This window comes from Triticum aestivum, chromosome 2B (genome assembly GCF_018294505.1).
Source record: "Triticum aestivum cultivar Chinese Spring chromosome 2B, IWGSC CS RefSeq v2.1, whole genome shotgun sequence".
Taxonomy (NCBI): domain Eukaryota; kingdom Viridiplantae; phylum Streptophyta; class Magnoliopsida; order Poales; family Poaceae; genus Triticum; species Triticum aestivum.
In genome coordinates this window covers 29,600,139-29,621,340 of record NC_057798.1, presented here as the reverse complement: position 1 = coordinate 29,621,340, position 21,202 = coordinate 29,600,139, and the positions used below count along the sequence as shown (strand labels likewise).

General features: G+C 50.6%; 1 protein-coding gene across 2 annotated transcripts; it reads left to right on the top strand.

The window, feature by feature from the left end:
• Window positions 1-14,290: 14,290 nt before the first annotated feature.
• Window positions 14,291-20,246, top strand: LOC123043276 (phosphoglycerate mutase-like protein 1). Of its 2 annotated transcripts, none has more exons than XM_044465683.1 (10): window positions 14,291-14,374; window positions 18,066-18,127; window positions 18,220-18,327; window positions 18,447-18,526; window positions 18,617-18,782; window positions 18,890-18,964; window positions 19,056-19,144; window positions 19,395-19,514; window positions 19,613-19,657; window positions 19,742-20,246. In XM_044465683.1, the coding sequence occupies exons 2-10, from the start codon at window positions 18,068-18,070 to the stop codon at window positions 19,920-19,922; spliced, it is 924 nt and encodes a 307-aa protein (XP_044321618.1). In that variant the 5' UTR covers window positions 14,291-14,374; window positions 18,066-18,067; the 3' UTR covers window positions 19,923-20,246. The 2 variants fall into 2 exon arrangements, with proteins under 2 accessions (XP_044321618.1, XP_044321617.1); XM_044465682.1 differs by lacking the exon at window positions 14,291-14,374 and adding an exon at window positions 15,717-16,775.
• The last annotated feature ends 956 nt before the right edge of the window (window positions 20,247-21,202 follow it).

Here is a 21,202-nt window from a genome sequence, read left to right as displayed (position 1 = left end):
TCAATCTCAATGAAATTTCCCTTGGCAATGCAATCCAAGAGTTGTCTATGCATCATATTTAACCCAACATAAAAATTACGAAGAAGAATTCTAAAGTTCACCTCTAGGGTGCACTTACGATAAGATTCCATCATCCTATACCAAGCATCTTTTAAGTTTTCTCCTTGTCTTTGCTTGAAGTGAAGAACTTCAAACTCGGGAGACATAGGAGCGGATAAGGAATTAGACATAACGACAAGCAAGCAAACAAACACACGAGCGAACAAACGAACGAGGAAAAGGCAATGGAAAGAGAGGAGGAGATTGGGAAAGAGAGGGCAAAATAAAACGGCAAGGGTGAAGTGGGGGAGAGGAAAACGAGAGGCAAATGGCAAATAAAGTAATGCGAGAGATAGGGATTGCGATGGGTACTTGGTATGGTTGACTTGCTTGCGTGAGCCTCCCCGGAAACGGCGCCAGAAATTCTTCTTGCTACCTCTTGAGCACTTCGTTGGGTTTCCCCGAAGAGGAGAGGATGATGCAGTAAAGTAGCGTAAGTCTTTCCCTCAGTTTTTGAGAACCAGGGTATCAATCCAGTAGGAGACCACGCACAAGTCCCTCGTACCTACACAAAACGATAGCAACTCGCAACCAATGCTTAGGGGTTGTCAATCCCTTCACGGTCACTTACGAGAGTGAGATCTGATAGAGATAAAGTTTTTGGTATTTTTGATAGATAGATGCAAAGTAAAAAGTAAAAGGCAAAGTAAAACAAAGCAAGTAAATAAAGTGATATAGATTGATATGATGAGAATAGACCCGGGGGCCATAGGTTTCACTAGTGGCTTCTCTCAAGAGCATAAGTATTCTATGGTGGGTGAACAAATTACTGTTGAGCAATTGACAGAATTGAGCATACTTATGAGTATATCTAGGCAATGATCATGTATATAGGCATCACGTCCAAAACAAGTAGATCGTAACGATTCTTCATCTACTACTATTACTCCACTCATCGACCGCTATCCAGCATGCATCTAGAGTATTAAGTAAAAACAGAGTAACGGCGTAAGCAAGATGACATGATGTAGAGGGATAAATTAATGCAATATGATAAAAACCCCATCCTGTTATCCTCGATGGCAACAATACAATACGTGCCTTGCAACTCTTTCTGTCACTGAGTAAGGACACCGCAAGATTGAACCCAAAGCTAAACACTTCTCCCATTGCAAGAACTACCAATCTAGATGGCCAAACCAAAAAGATAATTCGAAGAGACTTGCAAAGATAACTCAATCATACATAAAAGAATTCAGAGAAGAATCAAATATTTTCCATAGATAATACTGGATCATAAACCCACAATTCATCGGTCTCAACAAACACACCGCAAAAAGAAGATTACATCGAATAGATCTCCACGAGAGAGGGGGAGAACATTATATTGAGATCCAAAAAGAGACAAGAAGCCATCTAGCTAATAACTGTGGACCCGAAGGTCTGAAGTAAACTACTCACACTTCATCGGAGGGGCTATGATGATGTAGAAGCCCTGCGTGATGACGGCCCTCTCCGGCGGAGCTCCGGAACAGGCCCCAAGATGGGATCTCGTGGATACAGAAAGTTGCGGCGGTGGAATTAGGTTTTTGGCTCCTGTTCTGATCGTTCGGGGATACGTAGGTATATATAGGAGGAAGGAGTACGTCGGTGGAGCTCCGAGGGGCCCACGAGGTAGGGGGGCGCGCCCTCCACCCTCGTGACCGCCTTTGGCACTGCTTGGAGTAGGGTCCAAGTCTCCTAGATCACGTTCGGTTGGAAAATCACGATCCCGAAGGTTTCATTCCGTTTGGACTCCGTTTGATATTCTGTTTCTTCGAAATACTGAAAAAGGCAAAAAACAGCAATTCTGGGTTGGGCCTCCGGTTAATAGGTTAGTCCCACAAGTAATATAAAAGTGGAAAATAAAGCCCAATATAGTCCAAAACAGTAGAAAAAGTAGCATGGAGTAATCAAAAATTATAGATACGTTGGAGACGTATCACGGCGGCGGCGGCAAGGGGCGTGGTGGAGTGGGAGGTGCGGCGGCAGGGGAGGGGTGTGCGGCGGCGGCGGCAGGTCGGGGTGGGGGGTGCGGCGGCGGTGCAGGTCGGGGTCGGGGGGTGCGGCGGCGGCGCAGGTCGAGGTCGGGGGAGAGAATGAGTGGAGGGGGTCGACCCGCAAAAGGATAAGGTGGAGCCGTCGGCATAGGTGAGGACGCCATGTGGCACCTATGCCGACGGCGTAGCCGTAGGCATATATAGTTTTATTTTCTTTTTTATTAGCCACGTCACCGATCCGTGTAGCACTTTCCGTATGGCCGCAACTATGCCGACGGCTTTCGGCATATTTTTATTTTTCCTTTTCTTATTTTATATAAATTTTTTAATGTTTTATTATAGTTATATCTATCCTTTTTTATTTCCTATAGATTTTTAATTTTTTTATAGTTATATTTTTCCTTTTAATTTTTTATGTATTATAATTACATATAGATTTTTTATTTTTTTAACCGCTCGGCCCTCTCCTCTCCCGAAACCACACACAAGGGAGGGGAGGGGAGGCGCCGAACTCGAGCAGCTTCGTCCGCCAAGGTCGTGGCCTGGTCGCGGGTATGCATGGGAGCGCCATGGCCGCCGCCTCGCGTGCTCGATCTGGAGCTTAGTTCGTCAGGTGAGTGAAGGGGGAGGGGATCGTCGACGGTGGGGGTGGGGGTGGGGGCGGGGGTAGCTTAGTTCATCAGTTGAGTGAAGGGGGAGGGAGTCGTTGATAGAGGGACACCTGGGAGCAACATTCGGGCCAAACCCACAGCTACATACCCTCCGTGTAGACCCGACGCGTCCGTTTCCCCCCTCCAGGTGCCGGCGGCAGCGCCGTCCGTATGGGGGGCCATGTCCTGGAGACGCGTGTCGCCTCTTCGGACATGCCACAACACCACCCCGCATGTATGAGGGGCCGGTGCGACGCTCCGGTGGCATTGCTACCCCCTAGGGCCCCCCTCCCGCCTAACCCTGGAGCGGTTGACCACAAGATCTAACCCTTTGACTTTGCACGGACGGGCTTTGACCAGTGGACCTCCCCATCGGTTGTGTTAGGTCAGCCCATAGGGACACTTTGGAGCAACATCAGGGCCAGACCCATAGCAAGATCCCCTCCATGTAGACCCGACGCGTCCGTTTCCTCCCTCCAGGTGTCGGCGGCGGCGCCATCCGTGAGGGGGGCACACCCCGGAGACGCGTGCCGGGCGTTTGCAACCGCCACAACACTTCCAGACTTGTGAGAGGCCGCCTACGCAAGATTTGGTGGCATTGCTAGCCCCCGGAGGCCACCGGCCACAGTCGTAGACGCGCGAAGAGCAATTCGCGTAGAGGGAAGTGTTCAGATACTTCTCCATCACGAAAAATTATGAAAAACTACCATCGGTCCTATAGCACATGTGCCCACGTCATGTAAAAAACTCATGATTTTATCGCGCTCCGAGTATTTAATAATATTCACGCCGCATCGTTACCGCAGAACGTCTACTACCGTGTCATCGCCGTCCATGAGGGGGGCCACACCCCGGAGACGCGTGCCGCCTCTTCGGACATGCCACCACACCACCCTGCATGTATGAGGGCCCGGCGCGATGCTCTGGTGGCATTGCTACCCCCCCATGGCCCCCGTCCCGCCTAACCCTATAGCGTTTGACCACGGGATCTAGCCCTTTGACTTTGCACGGACAGGCTTTGACCAGTGGACCTCTTCGTCCGGTTGTGTTAGGTCAGCCCATAGAAACACTTTGGAGCAACATCCGGGCCAGACCCACAGCAAGATCCCCTCCTTGTAGACCCGACGCGTCCGTTTCCCCCCTCCAGGTGCCGGCGGCGGCGCCATCCGTGAGGGGGGGGGGCACACCCCGGAGACGCATGCCGGGCGTTTGCAACCGCCACAACACTTCCAGACTTGTGACAGGCCGCCTACGCAAGATTTGGCGGCATGCTAGCCCCCGGAGGCCGCCGGCCACAGTCGTAGACGCGCGAAGAGCAATCCGCGTAGAGGGAAGTGTTCAGATACTTCTCCATCACGAAATATTATGAAAAATTACCATCGGTCCTATAGCACATGTGCCCACGTCGTGTAAAAACTCATGATTTTATCGCGCTCCGAGTATTTAATAATATTCACGCCGCATCATTACCGCAGAACATCTACTACCGTGTCATCACCGTCCGTGAGGGGGGGGCACACCCCGGAGACGCGTGCCGCCTATTCGGACATGCCACCACACCACCCCGCATGTATGAGGGCCTGGTGCGACACTCCGGTGGCATTGCTACCCCCCAAGGGCCCCCGTCCCGCCTAACCCTATAGCGTTTGACCACGGGATCTAGCCCTTTGACTTTGCACGGACGGGCTTTGACCAGTGGACCTCTCCACCCGGTTGTGTTAGGTCAGCCCATAGGAACACTTTGGAGCAACATCCGGGCCATACCCACAGCAAGATCCATTCCGTGTAGACCCGACGCGTCCGTTTCCCCCCTCTAGGTGCCGGCGGCGGCGCCGTCCGTAAGGGAGGGCACACCCCGAAGACGCGTGTCGGGCGTTTGCAACCGCCACAACACTTCCAGAGAGAGGCCGCCTACGCAAGATTTGGTGGCTTGCTAGACCCCGGAGGCCGCCGGCATAGTCGTAGACGCGCGAAGAGCAATCCGCGTAGACGGAAGTGTTCAGATACTTCTCCATCACGAAAATTTATGAAAAATTACCATCGGTCCTATAGCACATGTGCCCACATCGTGTAAAAAACTCATGATTTTATCGCGCTCCGAGTATTTAATAATATTCACGCCCATCGTTACCGCACAACGTCTACTACCGTGTCATCGCCGTCCGTGAGGGGGGCCACACCCCGGAGACGCGTGCCGCCTCTTCGGACATGCCACCACACCACCGCGCATGTATGAGGGCCTGGTGCGACGCTCCGGTGGCATTGCTACCCCCCCAGGGGCCCCGTCCCGCCTAACCCTATAGCATTTGACCACGGGATCTAGCCCTTTGACTTTGCACGGACAGGCTTCGAACAGTGGACCTCTCCACCCGGTTGTATCTGGTCAGCACAGAGGGACACCTGGGAGCAACATCCAGGCCAAACCCACACCTACATCCCCTTCGTGTAGACCCAACGCGTCCGTTTCCCCCCTCCAGGTACCGGCGGCGGCACCGTCCGTGAGGGGGGCCCGCCCCGGAGACGCGTGCCGGGCGTTTGCAATCGCACAACACTCTCAGACTTGTGAGAAGCCGCGCACGCAAGATTGGGGGCATGCTAGCCCACAGAGGCCGCCGGCCACAGTCGTAGACGCGTGAAGAGCAATCCGCGTAGAGGGAAGTGTTCAGATACTTCTCCATCACGAAAAATTATGAAAAATTACCATCGGTCCTTTGACTTTCCACGGACGGGCTTTGACTGGTGGACCTCTCCACCCGGTTGTGTCAATTCGGCCCATAGGGACACCCGGGAGCAACATCCGGGCCAAACCCACAGCTACATCCACTCCGTGTAGACCCGACGCATCCGTTTCCCCCCTCCAGGTGCCGGCGGTGGCGCCGTCCGTGAAGGGGGCCACGCACCGGAGACGCGTGCCGCCTCTTTGGACATGCCACAACACCACCCCGCATGTATGAGGGCCCGGTACGACGCTCCGGTGGCATTGCTACCCCCCAGGGCCCCCGTCCCGCCTAACACTGGAGTGGTTGACCACGAGATCTAGCCCTTTGACTTCCCACGGACGGGCTTTGACCAGTGGACCTCTCCACCCGGTTGTGTCAGTTCGGCCCATAGGGACACCCGGGAGCAACATCCGGGCCAAACCCACAGCTACATCCACTCCGTGTAGACCCGAAGCGTCGGTTTCCCCCCTCCAGGTGCCGGCGGCGGCGCCGTCCGTGAGGGGGGCCACGCACCGGAGACGCGTGCCGCCTCTTTGGACATGCCACAACACCATGAAGGCCCGGTACGATGCTCCGGTGGCATTGCTACCCCCAGGCCCCCCGTCCCGCCTAACCCTGGAGCGGTTGACCACGAGATCTAGCCCTTTGACTTCCCACGGACGGGCTTTGACCAGTGGACCTCTCCACCCGGTTGTGTCAGTTCGTCCCATAAGGACACCCGGGAGCAACATCTGGACCAAACCCACAGCTACATCCACTCCGTGTAGACCCGACGCGTTAGTTTCCCCCTCGAGGTGCCGGCGGCGGCGCCGTCCGTGAGGGGGGCCACGCAACGGAGACGCATGCCGCCTCTTTGGACATGCCAAAACACCACCCCGCATGTATGAGGGCCCGGTACGATGCTCCGGTGGCATTGCTACCCCCCAGGGCCCCCGTCCCACCTAACCCTGGAGAGGTTGACCACGAGATCTAGCCCTTTGACTTCCCATGGACGGGCTTTGAACAGTGGACCTCTTCACCGGTTGTGTTAGGTCAGCCCAGAGGGACACCGGGGAGCAACACCCGGGCCAAACCCACAGCTACATCCACTCCGTGTAGACCTGACGCGTCAGTTTCCCCCCTCCAGGTGCCGGCGGCGGCGCCGTCCGTGAGGGGGGCCACGCACCGGAGATGCGTGCCGCCTCTTTGGACATGCCACAACACCACCCCGCATGTATGAGGGCCCGGTACGACGCTCCGGTGGCATTGCTCCCCCAGGGCCCCCGTCCCGCCTAACCCTAGAGCGGTTGACCACGAGATCTAGCCCTTTGACTTCCCACGGACGGGCTTTGACCAGTGGAGCTCTCCACCCGGTTGTGTCAGGTCAGCCCAGAGGGACACCGGGGAGCAACATCCGGGCCAAACCCACAGCTACATCCACTCGGTGTAGACCCGACGCATCAGTTTCCCCCCTCTAGGTGCCGGCGGCAGCGCCGTCCGTGACGGGGGCCACACCTCGGAGACGCGTGCCACCTCTTCGGACATGCCACAACACCACCCCGCATGTATGAGGTCCCGGTACGATGCTCCCGTGGCATTGCTACCCCCAGGGCCCTCGTCCCGCCTAACCCTGGAGCGGTTGACCACGAGATCTAGCCCTTTGACTTCCCATGGACGGGCTTTGACCAATGGACCTCTCCACCCGGTTGTGTCAGGTCCGCCCATAGGGACACCCGGGAGCAACATCCGGGCCAAACCCACAGCTACATCCACTCCGTGTAGACCCGGCGCGTCAGTTTCCCCCCTCCAGGTGCCGGCGGCGGCGCCGTCCGTGACGGGGGCCACACCCCGGAGATGCGTGCCACCTCTTCGGACATGCCACAACACCACCCCGCATGTATGAGGTCCCGGTACGACGCTCCGGTGGCATTGCTACCCCTAGGACTCCCGTCCCGCCTAACCCTGGAGCGGTTAAACCACGAGATCTAGCCCTTTGACTTCCCGTGGACGGGCTTTGACCAGTGGACCTCTGCACCCGGTTGTGTCAGGTCCGCCCATAGGGACACCCGGGAGCAACATCCAGGCCAAACCCACAGCTACATCCACTCCGTGTAGACCCGGCGCGTCAGTTTCCCCCCTCCAGGTGCCGGCAGCGGCGCCGTCCGTGACGGGGGCCACACCCCGGAGATGCGCGCTGCCTCTTCGAACATGCCACAACACCACCCCGCATGTATGAGGTCCCGGTACGACGCTCCGGTGGCATTGCTACCCCCAGGGCCCCCGTCTCGCCTAACCCTGGAGCGGTTGACCACGAGATCTAGCCCTTTGACTTCCCACGGACGGGCTTTGACCAGTGGACCTCTTCACCCGGTTGTGTCAGGTCCACCCATAGGGACACCCGGGAGCAACATCCGGGCCAAACCCACAGCTACATCCACTCCATGTAGACCCGACGCGTCCGTTTCCCCCCTCCGGGTGCCGGCGGCGACGCCGTCCGTGACGGGGGCCACACCCCGGAGATGCGTGCCGCCTCTTCGGACATGCCATAACACCACCCGGTTATGGTAGGTCATCCGATATATATAAACACTTGGGAGCAAAGTCCCCTTCGTATAGACCCGATGCGGCTGTTCCCCATTCGAGGTGCCGCCTGGCGGCGGCACCGTTCGTGAGTTGGGTCACACCGCTCTGTACAGAACCGAAAAATAATGTATGTATGTTTATTAACACATACTATATGTAAGTTAGTCAAATAATAATATTTAAGAAAACATAAAATATAGCTATGAAAAAAAAGAAAAAAAAAACTATGCCGACGGCAAAGCCGTCGGCATAGCTACGGCCAGGGTAGATGGACGGCGCGCCGCGGATCGATGACGTGTCATCTATGCCGACGGCTGCCGTCGGCATCCTGGTCGGTGCGCTCTGGTGACGTGTCACCCGTATCTATGCCGACGGCCACCCGTCTCGGCCGTCGACATAGATACGACGTCGTTAGCCGGCCGTGATGAGCGTTGTCTGCGGGCCCGCATCTATGCCGACGGCATGTATATGCCGATGGCAGCTGTAGGTGTAGTTTGGGATAAGCCGACGGCTGAGATGTGCCGACGGCGGCTGTCGGCGTAGACGGGGATAGCCCGACGGCCATTGTACGCCGACGGCCCGGACCTAGCTGTCGGCATAGCTCGGATTAGGCCGACAGGGGCCGTCGGCATACATTTGGCTGTCGGCTTCGAGCCCTGTTCCGGTAGTGAATTCCCCTAACAAGGCCTTGTCCTCCACATATAGTTGAGGGTAGTCAACTCTTCAAGCTTTTGTTTCTCCCCCAATTTGATTCTCTGTGCTTCCTCCCTAGACCTGACATTTTCAAGGCAGCTAATCAGAAGCTCTTGGCAGTTTATACCCTCCAGCTGAACAATGTTGCTGCTGCTAATATGGTACGTACCAATATTTTTTGTTGCGGATGGGCGAAGCATTTGCTTGTTCTCATCTAGCCGATACCACGTCTCCAGTTCTGGGCACTCACAAATGTACAGATCCTTGAGGTTGGTGAGTTTCCGTGTGCTATCTGGCAACGAGTTGAGCTGGTTGCAGCAGAAAATGAGTCATCCTTAAACTCTAGTTTGCTACAGCCGACAGAGAGCAGCGCCCTTTGATAGTCATCACACTTGTCATCAAGTTCCCCATGACAATTGGTTACTAGCTACAAAATCAGATCAAGCTGTCCACAACTACCAACAAAATCAGCATGCGGGTGACCTTGACGGCGCGTCTATTTTTAGCGAGACGCACACAAGCGTCGCCAACAGCATTCGAGCCGGACCAAGTGATCGTCTACATGACGAAACACATGGGCCGGGACCCGGGAGCAACATAGCAGCAGGACATACAACATTCGATATACACCGGAATGCATGCAACAGGGGCGCAATGTGTAGCATGGCACGAGCACAAGCGACTGCAATTTTTTTCATATGGACACTTTGAAATTACGTAAAAACGCGACTAATTTTCTTTAAATTACATAATATTTTTTAACATGTGAACACCTTTTAAATCACGCAAAGATTTTTAAGATATGTAACAAGCAACTTTTTAATACACAATAACATTTTTTGTATTACATGATGAACACATTTTAACTACACAATGAATGTGTTTTTGTTACACAATGGACATTTTAAAATACAAGATAAACATTTTGTAATACATAGTGAAGATTTTAAAATACACGATGAATGTTTTAAAATACACAATGAATATTTTTAATACTTGATGATCATTTATTAGTACACGATGAACTCATTTGCATACATGATTAACATTTTTTTAAATACATAATGAACATTCTTTTAAATGAAATAAACAATTTTTTAAATACGCCTAGAACATTCATTTAAACACAGTGAACACCCTTGAAATACGCGATAAATAATTTTTTTAAACCTGAAAAACAGTAAGAACCATATATATTGAAAAAAATATTGCCCTAAAAAATAAAATATATTATGTAAGTGATGAACAGGAAAATAAAGTAGAAAATAAAATAAGAGACAAGAAAATAGAATTGAAAACTATTTAAAATAAAACGAGTTTATGTTATGAAAAAGAAACAACCCAAAGTAAAAAAAACAACGAAAATAAGGAAAACAGACAAACCAGGTTCCCAAATAAACCAAAAGAAAACCGCAAAGAACAGAATCAAAGAATAGACAAGAAAAGAGCCCGCTGTTGGGCCAGACACAGCGCGATCATAGGCGAGCTTGAGTTATATGGCTCTTCAATAAAAGATATACCACCACGCTCCTCCGCGCCATCCTTTCTGGTTCCCATAAACTGGCTCAACATTGAGGGATTGCAAAACAACCAGGTTGTATATATCCTCTCACGAAGTTTCTCTAGATGATCAAAATGTGCTCTCTTTTTTCACTTTTATGGATGACATGATTCAGTTTGGTGTCGCTACTACGTTCGAACAGACAGCTTGATTGGTTGGTTGGCTGGCTGGCTGGCTGCCTGCGATTAGATTCTCTCGTTGTGGCCGTGTGCAGGCAGGCCACATGATGGATGCCTACTAGCCTTGTGTGGATTGGATTGTTGGGCAGCCTGCCAGCCTCCAAGAAACGGAAATCAAAAGGCAACAAGGAAAAAGAAGCTAATACCGTTGTTAGTGATTCAGATCGACGAGGTGGAGTCTTGTCGACGAGGCGTAGTAGGGTCTCGGCGACGGACGTGTAATGATGGACGCGTGTAGGAAGGCGACGTTGTCTGGCGTTGATGGCACGCCTGGCAAGATCGATATGTCAGTACCTGCTCTGAAGATGGATCGGTGGAAGGCGGCAGCGGCGGCCTCCGAAAGTGCGCCAGATCGGTGTGTGCCCCGGACCGGTAATGCCGCTTGGTTGGGGCCTCCGGCTTTAGATGTTAGGCTTTGGTGCAATGTCTATTTGATATTTGGTTCATACTATCGGCATCCCTTCATTAAGTGAATAGGAGTAGTGACAGATATTGCCAAAATGATAGCTTCAGACTTACCGATGTATTACTTTATAAGGTTTTTGTGAATAATTAATAAAATGATTAAGAAAATGTGATTCTATAGTACTTCCTCCGTTCCTAAATATAAGTCTTTTTAAAGATTTTAACAAGTGACTACATACGGAGCAAAATGAATGAGTCTATACTTTAAAATATGTCTACGTACATCCGTATGTTGTAGTCTGTTTAAAATGTTTAAAAAGACTTATATTTAAGAACAGAGGGAGTACGATGGATATTGGATCGAAAGGATGCCATGCCCACAAAGCCGGCCAGTTAGCCTCCGGCATGCCAAACCCAACATACCAGTTGTACTATGAGAAAAGCAGCGGCGGAAAGGCTCACGCCAACCATCCAAACGGGGGAACAGGAAAAAGGAGAGGTTGACAGCGAATGAACCATGGTGATTAGGGATGGAGGGAGACCCGCGCGTGCTCGCCCTCCCGCTTCGAGCATCATTAGCACCAGCAGTACAACGTGATGGGAGGCAGAGAGAAAGCGATTAAGAGCGGTGGAGAAGAAGTTGCAACCGGCAAGCCACCGGACAGAGCAACGAGCTCTCCGGCCTCCTCGAAGGACGGAGGCTTCTCTCCCCAGGCAGGGCAGCGGAGAGCGAGGGGGCGGACGCACCGGGGGAGACGCCGGAGAGAGCACGCCACCCATCAGCGGCGCTCCCGTCGCCAAGTTGCAGCCCACGCGCGCCGGTCCGCCAGGTTGGAGACCTCGGGGAACTGCAGGCCGGTGGCGGAGGCCTAGCTTGTTGGCAATGGTTAGATCTGATGCTGACGTGCTTGGCCACATTCTCATCCCATAATGCATGATCCTAAATCTAATATGGACTGGGAAACCAAATGGTCCCATCCGTCGTACATTGGAACACTTTGTTCCATGTCAGTTGAGAAGAATATGATGATGATGATTGAATGCTACATCAAGTGCGCTGGCAGTGTGTTAGCACGGTATGTTGTAAAAACAGAGGAGTAGCTGTTCCATTGTTTGTCCCATGGCGGTTCAGATGATGATTCAGTAGCAGTACTATACCGAAAAGCAGAGTAGGAATACACATTGCATCCCGGCTGGGCTGTTGTTTTCCTCTTTCGAAGCTTCTTTCATGTGATCATGTTCTCAAGTTTGTTAATCCCACCGAAACTGGACAGTCGATCTTGGGGGTGCCTCACGCTCAGCAGCCTCGGCCTGCGAGCGAGCGTTTACTTACTCTACTTGCGCAATCCCAACGTAACCAGCCACTTGCAGTTTCCCGAAAACAAAACCAAAAAAAACGTATGCTAACCAGTTGTGCTACTCTACTAGTACCGCATTTGTACAACTGCTTTTGTACCGCATTTGTACAACTGCTTTTCGTCGCGCTGTACAATCGTACGTAGCATCGGAAAAGAAAGCAGTTGCGTTGCGGCGAAAAACGCTCACGCCCCACGGTGACTGGACGAACACGCAATAATATCCCAAATGGACGAGAAGGAAGAGGAGGTCTTCCACGACGAAGGAACGTACTACAGCGCGACGCGAATGAGAACGAAGGAGGTCGACAGGGCTGAACCTGGATCGAGGACAAGATCCAATATACTACGCCTGCCTCGCAGCAGCAGCAACTGGCAAAGGCCTGAGCGAGTACTCCCTTCTGTCGGGTTTATAAGGCTTATCTTAAAAAAATTCATTTTTTCGAATTAAAGGGCTCATCTCCATCTTCTATTGAGATTCCGAGGCGCATTAAATCTTTGCATGCAATAATTCAAAAGAAACTCACCAATGCATGCAATGTTCCCACTCGTCTAGTGGCCAAGCATGCATGCAGTGTAATTAATCCATGTTAATGCATTAGTTTAATTTGGTCAGTTTTGTAAAGTATGAGATATATTCCTCCACTCATCATCTGCCTTGGTAAATGAGATTTCAAATTTGAGCCCTATAAACCGAAAAGGAGGCGACACGGGACGCATTGCTGCCGCATATTCCCGTTGCTCCTTCCTTCCTTCCCCTACTTTTACCACCGCCGGCCTACCTCGCCCCCGCATGTCGCCTCCTCCTCCTCCGCTGCTCCTCTTCCTCCCCCTACCAGGTACGGCCGCGCTCCAACCTCTCTCTTCCCTCTTCATGGAAGGAAGGAAGGAAGGGGCCTTAGAAAGAGAGATCGATCGTCTTCTTCCTGCATCTGCATGGCATGCCGTCACACCGATGCTTCCTTCTCGTCCCTTTCCCTCCTCGCTTTAGCTTTAGCTTGAGAGGATCCGCCTTCACATACATACATGAATATCCTTATTTATCTAGTATCTCTTTTATTCTTTATTACTAAGATAAGAAAAGAGGGTCTGTCTTGTTGGCAAGCGCTTAGCTTACATCCCCGATGTAGACCTTCTTCCCCGCCTTCTCATCATATACTACTGGTAAGTACAAATAATCCGATATACCAGTGGAGTATTGTACTCTCATCCATTTTGATGTGCTGGCTGTGTCGTTGTGTTGGCACGGTACGTACTGTAGTAGCACTGCTAGGGGAGCATATCTGCACATGGACGGCCTGGCTAGAGAGCGAATAAGAAAAGCACCGATGGAGAAGAAGAGTTGAGAAATGCAGGTGCAGGTGCAGTGTACCGGGGAGAATTATTAAGGAAGCTTCTGGCTGGGGTTTAGGCTGGCTGGTTGCTTTGGCCCGTTGTTGGAACAGACGACAACTCTGTTGGTTGGCCCTGACCCGTGATTCGAGTCTGACTCGATTCGATTCTCTGCTGTGGCCAGGCCACTTGTGGATTGGATATTCATTGCTACTTGTGTGCTGGAGTATATACAAAAAAGGAGGAAATACAATCTAGTAATGCGGCGGTAGGGATATAGCGCATGGAAATACCGATATTCGACAGGGAAAGAGAGCAGTTGCGTAGAGGCGAAAGCGCTGGCGCCACACTCCACGGTGAGCAATGCTAGACTCACAGGCAGCCCTTTTACCGAGTTCACGGAGTAGCAAACGTGGAGGGTTGGGATTGGATTTAGAAGGTGGTAGTTTGATTAGTCCGTATTAGCCCCGTAAAGGCGCGTGAGTGTAGCATTTTTGCTCCACGGTGAGTCGACGGAAGGAACACGCCGCACGCTGGCTGGAATATCCAAACGGAGGAACGATGAGGCGCGTACTACTCCTCGTCTCCCTGCTATGTGAGCCGTACAACGCGAACGGAGCAGAGGTCGGCCGAAAGGAAGGAAGGGATGAAGAAAGCGCCCCGGGCATACAGACGGACGGACAGGCCAGCGCCAGCCGCGTGCCAACTCGACCGTATCCTAGATAAATAGAGGCCACGCGACGCCGGTCGCCATGCCCCTCCCGCTACTTCTTTTACCGCCGCCGCCGCTGCCTCTTCCCTCTGTCTCGCCCCCGCCCGCCGTCTCCACCACCCCTCAGGTACGTCTGCGCTCCGGCCTCGTCCTCCTTGCAACCTTGCTAGTCCTACTATATTACCAAATGGCCTCTGCAAGCCATGCCGCCGGCGGCAGACATCTCCGCGACCTCTACCTGTCGTCGGCGTTCGTATCTATCTATCTATCCATCTGCCTCCGCCGCGCCGCGCAGATAGATGCTTCCGACTCCGAATATGCGCTTCCTGCTTCCCCGCGTCATGCCTTTCTTCTCGTCCCTTTCTCTCCTCGATTTGCCTTTGGTATCTACTACTATCTGTTTGTTTATTTATATATAAGCGGTTCTTTTAAGGGTTGATGATGTTGATGTTCGATCACCACCTTCTCCCTCGTCGTATACTCACAATCGCCGATGGTACTCCTATATAATACTCCGCCGCCCCGCGCCGCCGACCGCCGAGAAAGGGAAAGAAAAAACAGAGCAACCCGGGCAGGTTGAAGGTTGGATGCAGAGCACACTGCTGTAAGAACCAGAGCAGTTCAATCAGAGGAACCTTAATTTGTTCCCAGATACCGCGGTGTCAAGAGAAAACTCTTAAGGAATACTACGTTGTTGCTCTCTTTCGGAGATTGAGAAGGTTCTTTCATGGGATCATGTTCTCAAGTTTTAGTATTAGCTTTGTATACCTTGGGAATGCTCCGCATGATACTGCCTCACGCTCAGCAGCCTCGGCCTGCGAGCGTTTACTTGCTCTACTTGCGCAACCCCAACCAATGTGACCAACCACTTGCAGTTTGCCATGTCCTAATCGTAGTATCGCAAAAGCAGTTGCGTGGCGACCAAGAACGCTCAAGCCGGCCCCCACGTACGGTGACCGAATGAAGGCGCACACCCTAAGGAATATCCAAACCAGGAGCCGACGGCGACGGCGAACGAACGATGGAGATCTGCCGCCTCGTCGTCCTCTTCCTCCGCATTTAGGTGCCGCTTTTAGACTGTTTTTACATAGCCATGCCACATTGAGCCAGGCTAGGGTGAAATGGACACCAAACACGCCCATATAGATGCTTCCGACTAAGCGCTTTATAGATGCTTCCTTCCTTGTCGTCTCTTTCTCTCTTCGCTTTGGCTTTCTATATATGCATGCATGCATGCACGGGTATCTGTCATGCATGCGGCATCCAGGAGCAGGATTCACACTGCATGTGATCCACCAAAAATGCTAAACGTACGGGTACCTACAGGCCTGTAGAAGGACCTTCCAACAAACTAAACACTGCCCCCCCCCCCCCCCCCACCCCCACACCACACACCTGATTTTCAGGGGGTGGGGCCTGCTTTGGCAACTAAAATCCAATCACAAACTTTCACGTCACATTATTTTCAAGTCGACCTGTAAAAGCCTGTATAATCCTGTATGTGTAGCATTACTGGTGATCCACATACCACTTGAACCAGCGGTATGCAAGATTTCCATTTTGTAGATGTTTTCATGCTCAATTTGGGACAGTAATAATATAACACTTGTGTTTGTTCTCTGTAACCGGCTGTTCTGTCCCCTTTGATGAATGGGATCAAGCATATCATACGGACGGCCTAGCTAGCTAGATAAACAAGGCGATGAATAATCAAGAAAGCAACCACCGTACCGGAACGCAATGCCGTTTTACCTGTGAGAATGGAAGCTTGTGTGATTCAGTCTAGTTGCTTTGGCCCGTTGGAACGGACAAGTTTGTTGGTTGGCCCTGACCCGTGATTGGATTCTCCGCTGTGGCCAGGCAGGCGGGCCACTTTGTGAGTTGTGATGCCCGGTGTGGACTGGATACTCCAAAAAAACAAAAAGATATGGTAATGCGATTGTAGATATTCGGGTATGGAAATATGCATGGATATTCGGTCGGCTGGAGCATCGGCCTGCGAGCGTTTACTCTACCACTAGCAGCAGTAGTAGTATCTGGGAAGAGAGCGGTTGCGTGGCGGCGAAAGCGCTGAACGAACACGCACGCTTTTTTGAAGGAAAATATCGGAACTGGGAAACGGCGGGGAGAAGGAGAAGCCGGCGGCGAGCGAGCGAACGACAGAGACCGTTCCGAAGTAAAAGGAGGTCGGCAGAGAGGAAGAAAGCGATCAAGTCCACAGTCTAGGTAGAAGAACAAGTTGGAACCGGCAAGCAAAGCCAGGCAGGCAGGCAGGCGCGCACAAGCAAGATCCAATTCCCATCCGTCGCCGCGTCCTCTACTCTACCAAGCGCATACGATACGAGCGAGCCCATAAATACGGGACGCCATGCCGCATACATACTCTTCCCTCCCTCCCTCCCGCATCCCCGCTGCTTCTTTTACCACCGCAGCCGTCTCCTCCCGCTCTCGCCCCCGCCCGCCGCCTCTTTGTCCTCCTCAACCTCAACCTCAACCTCCGCCGCCGCGCTGCGCCTCCTCATCCTCAGGTACGACCGCGCTCCACTCTCCTCCTCCTTCTCCTCCTAACAACCTTCCTTACCAAATGGCCCCCTGCATCACTCACCGCATGGCATGCCGCCGCCACGCACAAGATAGATGCTTCCGATTCCGAATATGCGCTTTCCGCTTCCCCCCTTGTGCCCGTCTTTCTTCAAGTCTCTTTCTCGCTTCGCTTTGGCTTGCGTATCTGCTTATTATTATTATTATTATTAACAAGGGGATCTTGTTCTTCTTCTTGTGGGCGAGCGTTGGTTAGATCCCCTCTCCGTATACTTTCTGGGTCCGATGTTGACGTCCTTCCTCGCCCACCTTCTCGTCCTACACCACTAATCCGACTTATAATATATACTCCCTCCGTCCGAAAATACTTATCGGAGCAATGGATGTATCTAGACGTATTTTAGTTTTAGATACATTCATTTTTATGCATTTTTCCGACAAGTATTTCCGGACGGAGGGAGTACTTAGTAAACAATTCTCCGCCGCCTCGCCGGAATGGTCCCCTCCGTCCCTCACCAAAGGGAGAGAAGAAAAACAGAGCAACCGCAACAGGTTTCAGGGGCGTGGCTGGATGCGGATGCAGATGCAGAGCACTAGTACTAGTGTAAAAAACAGAGTAGTAGTCCCATTGTTTACTTTATCCATGACCCAGTCGCCTTGCCGCGGACGTCGAAGAGGAGTTCGCCTGAGCATGCCGCTGGCAAACAACCTGCCGCCGAGGAGGGAAACAAGGGTGCGCCTGAGCAGGGGCGGAGCTTGTAGGGGCCAAACTGGGCCATGGCCCGCCCAGGAATTTCAGATGTAGCACTGCTCTCTACCCTCAGCGCACACGATGTTGACCTTCTTCCTCCACCTTCTCATCATATCATATGCTACTTCTCCTGGATGTAGTACAAATAATACGATATACGGAGTATTATACTCCGCCGCATCGCGCCGCCGAAAATGGTCCCCTCCCTCACCAAAAGGGAGAAGAAAAACAGAGTAAATGGAACAGGTTTCAGACAGGGTGTGGTTGGATGCAGAGTGCCGTAGTATTGTAAAAACAGAGTACTGGTAGTCCCAATTGTTTGCCTGAAACCAAGCCTATGCATGACCATTGGTATGCCGTTTGAATGTTCCCTTTTTGCCCAATAGAAAATGTGTCTTTCAGTAAAGAATCAAGTGCAGTTGGGAAAGTTGCGAATTGGCACTGAAACCGTCTTTTTCCACTCTTGTTTTCTGTGTAACTCTTGGGTGGATTATGACATGATAATTCATTGATTCCTGTTGGGCAGAAATGGAGGCCAGTTCTAGCACTGCTCTCTACCCTCAGCGCCGCTGCAAAAACATATACCTGGTACTACCACCTCAGCTATCAGTCATCAAACATATAGGAAAGATGCCAGTAATGTTTTGTCTGATTAACAGCTGTAAACCAACGCGCTGCAGGTGAGGCATGCTCAGGGTATCCATAATGTGGAAGGCGAGAAGGATCATAGCGCCTACAAGTCGCCTGCGCTAGTTGATGCTCATATCACCCCTTTGGGCTGGAGCCAAGTAAGGTTTCTTGTTTCCCTTTTCCTTTCTGGCCCTGACAAATAATGTCGTTATCACTCAAGGTTTTTTCCATGTGGCATTTTCAAGTTCCATGGATGCTGATTTACATGCGTTTGTAGGTTGATTGCCTGCGAGACCATGTGAGGGAATGTGGACTAGCGAAAAAGATTGAGTTGGTTGTTGTTTCCCCTCTAATGAGGTATAGTTCTCCTTGGCCTTATAACCCTCCTGTACATATTTTTATGTTCTTCTTCTAACATTTTTATGTTCACTTGAATCAATCTCACAGGACTATGCAAACTGCAGTGGGGGTCTTCGGTGGTGACAACTGTACTGATGGAGCAAGTACATCACCATTACTAATGGTACAAGGCGCTGGACACAGTGGGCGTCAGGCGATTTCAAGTTTGGACTGCCCGCCGTTTCTCGCAGTTGAGGCCTGCAGGGAGCGCCTGGTAATTCCCTCTCCTGAAGAACACAAATAAAACAGAGCAGTCATTTTGTTGCCAAATAATCTTCATTTAGTGCCTCGTTTGATTTTTAATTTTAATTTTAAATGCAGGGTGTTCATCCCTGTGACAAGAGGAGCAGCATAACAAAATACCGTACTCTCTTTCCTGCCATTGATTTTTCGCTGGCAAGTACCTACTGTTGCTAATTCACGAGTTCAGTTTCAGAGACGGTGTCTCAGATAGTTTTTTAATTATGTGTGCTCACGCTTTTTACAGATCGAGAATGATGAAGATGTTCTTTGGGAACCCGATGTCAGAGAAGCGATTGACGTTGTTGCTGCCAGGGGCATGAAGTTCCTTGACTGGTAATTTTCCATTCTAAGATTGGTCAGTTTCTTTTCATTAATTTCTTTAAAATACAAGCCTAATGATCTGTTACCAGTGAGTTATCACTGAGTGACTATTTGACATTAGAAAATCCTAGATGCTGGAGATTTATGCGTAGCATGTATTGAGAAAGACAAACCTCAGATTTTAGATGACATGTTGAGTCAACCAGTGACTTCATTTTGGCGGCCGGACTAAATTAAAACTAATCTCTTGATCTGCTTGCAGGTTATGGACAAGAGAAGAAAATGAGATAGCTATTGTCACCCACAGTAGTTTCTTGGATTTCACTTTAAACATGTACAGTAAAGAGTGTCATCCAACCATAGCAGAGGATATGCGCAAACGGTAAGTGTTTTTTTTTCCTTGGTAACTGTCAACCAATCAACCCACAACATTCCGCAAGGGCCGAAAAATGTTGCTAACTCTGGCTTGGTTACATACAGATTTGCAAACTGTGAGCTCCGGTCGATGGTGTTGGTCGACAGAAGGTCAGTTCTTGTTTTGCTTCAATGATTATGTTGCATTTGTGATGTCCTTTTTAAATAATGTGGATTGGCTTTGCAATGTTGCAGTAAGCTTGGATCGGATACCCCTACATGCGATTTCCCTGGGAAGATACCGGCCGGACTTGATCTGCCTAGTGATGTCGCGGACAAGAAGCACACTGAAGAAGCTAGCAGTGGGAACCGGGGAGCGGCTGGCTGTCTAGAGCACACGCACATGAGCTCGCCCACTCGCCTCATTTCTACCTAACAACGTAGAGTCGAGGGAGGGAACTTCCCCCCTTTTAATCACATTTCTCTTGAAGAATCTAGCAAGAACCGAGACTCTTGACCTCACAATGGTCGAGTTTCAGTTGCATGATTGATGTTGAAGCAAAGATAAGAGGCACCTACGGATAGGATTTATCATCTGTCGCTCTGGAGTATGATTAGAACAGTTCATTATGTTCGTTATTTGGTTTATTGTCGGAACACATACCCAAATTCATGGGAGTAAGGATGATTTATACATGTAGCCATCTTGTTAATCTATGACATCATGTCAGATATACTTTCCGGCTGTTGTTCCTTTTCACATTTTTCTATGCGGCTTAGAGCCTCTTTGGATCGAAGGAATTTATAGGAATTTTCGCGATTCAAATCCATAGATTTTTTTCCCCCTATGCAAGTCATTTGGATCATAGCATCGGGGCCTCCAGATTCTTCCGGAATACATTCATATGCCCTTTGATTCGATGATGCCATATACTACCTCCGTCCCAAAATAGGTCCCAAAATATAAGATGTTTTCGTGGTTTAGATAATACTCGTACTTCTTAACAAACGGGGCTACATTTTCCCATGCTGCCAAATATTCTGTGATTGGTCCGTTTGAAATTGGATCACACAGATTGGTTGACTGTGATTGGATTCTCTCGTGTGGCTATGTGCAGGCAGGCCACTGGAATGCCTTTGATGTGGAGGGATATCCACTGAAAAGAATCTATAGAAATGTGGTGGGAGGGAGGAGGGATATGGAGCACGGAATATGTGGGGATATTCGGCAAGGATGCCGTTGCAGGCCAGTCGTCCTCAGCAGCCTCGGCCTGCGAGCGTTTACTACACTGCCCAACCCATTGTAACCACCGGTCACCAGACACCAGTAAAATAAAAAAAAAGTAGTAAAACAATTCAATTTTTTTTTGAAATGTTTTTGGTGGGAACCTGGACAAATGTTTTCAATGCCTGCAAATTTTCATCCCGAAATAACATTTTTGAAAGCCGTGGTAAAAAAAACAAAATCTGACACTCCAAAAAAGGCTGTTCTTGAAATCATTTTGGAGTTATGTTTTTATTTATTTTGCCGTGACTTCAAGGAATGTTATCTCAGGATGATGAAAGTTTGCAAGCACCGAGAACATTTATCAAAGTTTGTGCCAAAACATATTCAGATTTTTTTTGTTGTAGTTTTTTTCAAAAAAAGAAGAAGATTATTTTACTGTTCATCGCTGAGCTCAAATGAGGTTGTGAGTAGAAAGGGACTTTCGGTAC